A 6,676-nucleotide genomic window follows, 5' to 3' on the forward strand; every position below is an offset into this window, starting at 1 on the left:
TGTAGGTAAAGTGGATAACGTATGGCCTTGGCCAAGGGCTAGTTTCAGCTGAAAAACATGGAAACCGGATGAATCTTACAATCCAGTAGAAGTTAAAGACGATAAGTAGTCTCTTCAATGCATTATGTTATCAGAAAAAGGCAATAATATTTTAGTGCAATCTTTTGAAAAAGTTCTTTGTGAGTGAAGTTTGTCTATACGGTCTCAGGTTTGGAAACACCAAGTATTCATGCAGGTGATTGACAGCATTATCTTTCATCCTTGCTTGAGCTCTTAATTAATGGACCTTTGCATCGTGTAACATTGCATCTTGGTCTTTCAGCATTTGCTTCAACTCATAATTGTTTATAGATCCATGTTCAAACTAGGGCTGGAACTTATTATCCGAGATTCGGATCTGATCCGAGATTTGCTTTGGATCTGCTCCAAAAATAAAATGTTTAGGGTGCCTGAATCCGGATCCGTATAGGAAAATTCCGGATCCATCAAAATCGAATCCGGATTCGAATATCTTAACTTTTAAGTCTGGATATCTGGATTCATATTTTAAAAATATATTAAATTTTGAATTATATTAATAATTATATTTGATATATTAATCTTTATGCATAAAATTAGTCTTATAATATTATATTTTAATTTTATAATATTATTTATATATTTATATGTATTTATAAATCTGGTATAAATATTTAATTTCTGTATTATTTTAGAATTATTATTAAAAAATATTTTAATTATTTTTATGGATCTGAATCCAAATACTCGAGTATAGTATAATATTTAGACTGATATCTAGACGGATATCCGGAAGCAGCATATCTAGATCTACTCGGATCCGGATACCTTAAATTTCGTAAATATCCGGATTCGTTCCATCCCTCGTTCAAACCATTTCAGAGCTTTTTTCTTCAGATTAACTGCACCCAAAGGTACATATGCATTCTTCGTACGGGCCTTTCTCCCTTGATGCATGTTTGATTTGGACGGTGTTTGGGCTGTAAATCAATTGAATTTCAATGGATTGATGGTGATAAAGATAATTAAATAAAACTGTAGAAGAAAGAAATTGATAACTGTCGATTTCAGAAAACGGGTGAAAGAGGTAAATCTAGACACTCATAGTCATTTTTAAGGGAGTGAATCCCTGTTTAACGGGTGGGTATAATTTTGGATTGGATAGTCCACTTTGTAAAGTTGTAATTAGTTAGGTTTGCTTTGGTTTCTTAATCTTTTTCTATTTTCATTTTAAATAAAAAAACTAAATTAGAAAAAAGAGCAAATAAGATTTTTTTCCTAATTCAAAATGTAGAGACATGAAAATCACCAAAGTGTTCAACCGAAACAATGATGAGCAAGTCGGAGTGTTTGGCGGGAGTCATTCAAAGAAGGAGGATGACATGGCAAATGAAGACTTATCAATTGTGAGGATATACATCAAATCGAGAGATTCTAGGAGTAGAGTTGAAGATTCGAGATTATCTCTAACAAGAAGATCAGATCACTTATTGAAGTTAAATAGGTGATGCCATGTGAAAAAGCGGGTTGCGCTTTTGGAAGTATTAGAAAGTGTGTGAGAGAGAGAAGGATACGAGTTTGTTCGTGAGTGTTTAGAAACTGGTCAGTGTTGATTCACGCGTGGTGAAGTCAAGTAAACCTGATTAAACAGATTGGTTGTAATTTTTTTAAAGAGTTTCTAATAAAAGTATTGTTTTGCAATTCATTCAAGCTTTACAATTGAATATCTGTGCTCAAGGTTTTTCTTTTGGTATCAGAGTAGAAACCTATCTAGATCCATTGATCTACAATAGGTAGAGATCCTGAGGTGAGCATGGATTCATCAAAGAAGCTTGTGGCTGTGCAAAGAACGTTTATGCTTGATGAAAACAATTTTGGACATTGGAAAGTTCGAATGAAACAAAAACTCAAAGGTATTGAAGAAGATGTGTGGACTGCGGTCAAGTCAGGATGGACAGAGCCATGTGTCAAAACGGAGGATGGAGAGTATGCTCCAAAACCTAAGGAGCAGTGAACAGAAACTGATAAGTTAGCATCTAAGCACAACTCCAAAGCCATCTATGAAATCTTCAATGCAATTAATGCAGAACAGTTCAAACTTGTTCAAGGATGTTCCCACTACAAGAAATATCGGCATTAATAGCGTCGAGAATGTGCAACCATATCGTTTTCGTAGCGTTTCGAAGAACGCCGTGACAGCCGCAGCTATGGTAGATCCTTCCTCTATCGTAGCGTATTTTCGTGTGCTATAAAAAATAAAGATGCTATAGCGTTTACCCAGTACTATATTAAACTATTTTAATAGCACCTTGTTTTAGCTAGGACATTATTTTCTATCGCGTTTTTATTTTGCCATGGCATAATTTATATTGACATATTTTCAATGCTATGAAAATTAAAATCGTTTGCTGAAAATTTAAAAAAATAAAATTGATTATTATTATTATTAAATATTAAATTTTGGTTTACAACTGATTTCGATATATAAATTAAACCGGTTTGCAAATGATTTCGGTTGATATTAAAAATTTGGTTTACACCTGATTTCGGTTTACAAATTAAACCAGAAGATTACAAATGTTTTCAGTTTATAAATTAAACCAGTTTACATACAAACCGGGTTTAAAACTAATTAACTAACCAAAACATAATTAAGCTTAACCTAAACATAAGCCGCCGCTACCAGAGCGTCCGCCTCCAGCCTCCGCATGCAGCGCCTCCAGCCTCTAGAGCATCCGCCTCAAGCCTTTGTTCTCTTACTCCAGCCTCCACAACCTCTATTCGCTTACGGCAGTCGCATACCTCCTCTGGTTCTTCTTCACACGTTCAATTCTTCTACCTTCACCAAAATTAAAAACACACATAAGAGAGATGATGAGATAGTAGTTATTTGTAGCTCTAAAAAGGAGGAGGGGATTCATTACCATTGACATAGCCAGTATGGAGATGAAGAGACATGGAGCCGTGGGAGAGAGAAAGAGGGAGTCGGAGAAGATGGACGTAGGAGCAACACGCTTCTCTTGCCTCAACTTAGTAAAGTCTGCTTTGTTAAGCTTAGTGAAACCCCTAAATAAAAGCCACAAAATTCATGAGTTCGACAGGGGAGAGAGATGGAAAAGAGAAATCAGTGAGATAAGAGGATGAAGATGGAAGAAATCAGGAAAATCGGTGGTAGAGGTTGACAGAGGAAGAATAAAAAAAACTGGGAGATAGAGGAGAAAAAGTTACGACAGAGGAGAGAGAGGGACAAGAGAATAAACACAAAAGGGTTAAATCTGACCATTGGATTAAAGTATATCAACGGTTAAGATGGTGATCCGCGCACTTTTGTATTAGTGGTTCATATTTTCAGTCCCTTTGTGTGTTTATTAACCAAAAAAACATTTCTGTTGTTTGTATTTTGTTATTTTTTTTTGTCAATTGTGTTTTGTTATTTATTTATTTAACTTTTTAGTTTCTATAACATTTCTTTTTTTACTATAACACACTTGTATAAAGTTTTTTCTTTTAAAGAATTAAAATTTAGATTTCAGGTTCTTATTAAGTGAAAATATGGTTTATATTAGGAGTTAGGGTTTAGGGTATGGAGTTTGATTGAAGATTTAAGGTTTATGTTTGTAAGTTATAACTTAACAATAAAAGACTAAATTTTAAGTTTAATTTTAATATTATAGGTTATGGTCTGAAAAAAATAGAGTTTTAATTATTTATTTTTTTGTAACACAAATTAGAGTTTTAGTTATGTTTTGAGTTTAGGGGTTAAAACATACTTAGTGTTTTGGAGTTAAATTTTATAATCAAGATTAAAAAAATAAATTATAAAGTTATAAAGTTATAATTTTTTAAAGTTTGATAATTATAAATGTTCATTTTGAAATCTACTATAAGTGTTGGATGTTGAAATTTAAGGCATGTTTAGGGTTTAGATGAGGTGAACTTTAACCATAGTTGTAGAAAGCTTAAAACCCTTGAACCTGAGACACTTCTTCATGATCAGCTGCTCACTCTTTTCAGCTTTGTCTTTGTGTTCTTCCTGATCTGAACTTTTCTCAGCTTTGTTCTTTCTCTATCCAATCTCATTATCTCTAGCAGGTTGTTGATTACCCATGGATTTGCATCTTTTTGGCTTCTTTTCTTTCATATCTACTGAACCATAATCATGAGAAGAACAAGATGTCTTGCTGCTGCTAAATTGTGGATGAAGTATCCTGGATAAACTTGATGGACTCTCATTCAAATCAAGTTGACCATAGCTTCTGGATGCAAACCTTTTCTTCATGATCGCTTTTATTTCAAACCAAAAAGAAACATGTGGTTCTCCATTGAATCTCCTGGTCTTAGAAACTTTATCCCACCAAGTGAATGCATATCCACAGAAACCAGTGACTGCTAGATGTACCTTCTTCTTGGTGTAGTCATGGCAACAAAAAACTAACTCCATCTCTTTCTCTCATTCCTGGTATGCATCTGAATCAATCTTCCCATATAAGGAAGGAATCTGGATTGATCTTTTCCTTCCCCCCCCCCCAAAAAAAAACTCCATTGTTGCTTTAGGGTCAGATCTCTCCTTCTCGGTTCTCTTGATTACAAAAAAATACATGGAATATTGCTGGGTATGTGATAGATCTCTTGATCTCAGAGAAATCAAACCCAGAACTCAGAGAAATCAATCCCAGAGAAACAAATAATTCGAAATTAACCAAAAATAAAAAATAAACCCAAAAAGAGATGATCTTGAAACAGATGAGGGACTAAGAAATAAACCCAGAAACAACAGAGAACTCGAAATTCAATCCCATAAACAATAGAGAAACAAAAATCAAACCCAGAGAAAACAGAAACTGAATAGAAACCCAGAAAACATAGAATCTGTAACAGAGAAAGGGTTAAAGAAATAAACCTAAAACAAATCGATCTTCAGAGTGGTGCTCTGATACCACTTGATGCAACTATCCCAATGAATCTCACTCTGATTTTGGTTGGATCGAAATAGGGTTGATGGTAGCTGGTTAATTTTGTTTGATGGTTGTTTTGAACGGGTAGAGTGATAGGCAAGCTAACTAGATTCCTCCGATCTGGTTTGATAGGCAAGCTAACTAGATTCCTCCTATCTTCAGTTTAGTCTCGACGGATTGTTTGAATTCGACTTTCCTCCGACCGCAGGTGGATCCAACGAAGTGTCAGATTTTTCCAAAGCGGCGAGGATGGTCAATGGGGTAGGTTCTCATCTTTTAACATTCTCGGGTTTTGCTTTGTCCTAAGATCTATTGACTTTGAGAATTCTTGCAGGGCCTTCTTATGATAAACCGAGCCCTTGATACGAGCAAACAAGAGGCTCACAAGGCTCGATTCAAAGCCGAGGTGGCTGACAAAGAGATTGCTCGTTTGAAAGATGAGTTGGAAAGTTCTCGTCGTCGTGAGAGAGATTCGTTTGAGAAGGAGGTCAACCATGCCTATAGGCAGGGGAAGAGGGAGATAGTTGAAGTTAAGAAAATCCGTCGTGATAAGTTCTCGCAATCGTTTGGAGAGCTCGAAGGGCGTTACAAGGCGTTCGCGGATTATCGCGAGTGTCGTGGAACCGTGGGTGGTTTGTATTTTACGCATCTTCCCGACTACCCGTTTTCTAGCGAGTATGCGAAGCAGACCGGGCTCATAGCGGAGAAAGACAAAGATCCCAAAATTTCTGAGGTCGAAGAAGAGATTTGGAAGCAATGGGAACCAGTTCCCGTTTCCCCCGACACGGCGGAGGCCGAGACGGGAGGTCTCGATGAGATGGGTGAGGTGGACCAGCCGGTGGCTCCGCTTGATGTGAACGACTACTCGATTGGAAGGTCGATGAGTGGGAACTTTGATCTTGGTGATTGATTGCACGGCTTGTTGTGAGTTGTTTGAGGAAGTATCTCCTCGACTTTGTAATTTGTTTCTGTTATTTGTTCGTGTGCTGGCCTAGTATGGCCTTGTTTTTAAGTAACGGGACTGGCCGAGTGACGCTTTGAATCCCTGCCGTTTTACCGGCTTTGTGTTTGAACCATGCTATTATAAAAATGAGGTTTTATGGATTTTGAATTCTTGCTAAGTGTAAGGAGAAGGGTTCGAGTTATCATCTCGTCCTTCGCCTCTTTCTTTTTATTTTGGTAGATCGTCAAACCGGTTGCTCATTGAAGCTTCGAGCGTGTTTTTGGTTAGGGACGAAGAGACATGCTTTCAGAATCTCGTATCTTTTCGATATCATGCCTTGAGACATTGGAGACCAGTGTGTTGGGTTTAGGGTGAGACCTAGGTTTACTCTCGGTTGAAGGCTTTTGCGATGACTAATTGGCTGTCGTTCAGCCTGTTGCGATTTTAACCTGACTTCATTCCGCTTTAAAGTCCGCGATATGTTCTCGGCTTATACGACGTGTATGGTAGGAATCGAGCATCTCTTCGAGGACAATTTTTAAGTCTCCCGAAAGTGTTGACCGAAATTTCGGTTTTCTTTTACAGCGCGCTATTTTATCCTAGTCGGATGTGAGAGGACCTATCCTTAGGATGGATCTACGAGTATTCGTATATGTACCCACTCCCCCCCTTTTTGGAGAGGGAGGATAGCTGAACTCGTCCTTGAATGAGCTGCCTACGTACCCTCTTCGAGGATCAAGCCATATCGTAGTTCTGTTTG

General features: G+C 37.1%; 1 protein-coding gene and 1 long non-coding RNA gene across 2 annotated transcripts; one reads left to right on the top strand and one right to left on the bottom strand.

Moving 5' to 3' along the window:
* Positions 1-2,516: 2,516 nt before the first annotated feature.
* On the bottom strand, positions 2,517-3,176 carry LOC106434299. The gene is made up of 2 exons (XR_002662760.2): positions 2,943-3,176; positions 2,517-2,857 (listed from the first exon to the last, which is right to left on the bottom strand). It is a non-coding gene; the product is annotated as an uncharacterized LOC106434299 (long non-coding RNA).
* A 1,163-nt stretch (positions 3,177-4,339) lies between these two features.
* Positions 4,340-6,086, top strand: LOC106434298. The gene is made up of 3 exons (XM_048752878.1): positions 4,340-4,477; positions 5,182-5,234; positions 5,308-6,086. The coding sequence occupies exons 2-3, from the start codon at positions 5,223-5,225 to the stop codon at positions 5,881-5,883; spliced, it is 588 nt and encodes a 195-aa protein (XP_048608835.1). The 5' UTR covers positions 4,340-4,477; positions 5,182-5,222; the 3' UTR covers positions 5,884-6,086.
* The last annotated feature ends 590 nt before the right edge of the window (positions 6,087-6,676 follow it).

The sequence above is a fragment of the Brassica napus genome, chromosome C3 (assembly GCF_020379485.1).
Source record: "Brassica napus cultivar Da-Ae chromosome C3, Da-Ae, whole genome shotgun sequence".
In the NCBI taxonomy this organism is placed as follows: Eukaryota; Viridiplantae; Streptophyta; class Magnoliopsida; order Brassicales; family Brassicaceae; genus Brassica; species Brassica napus.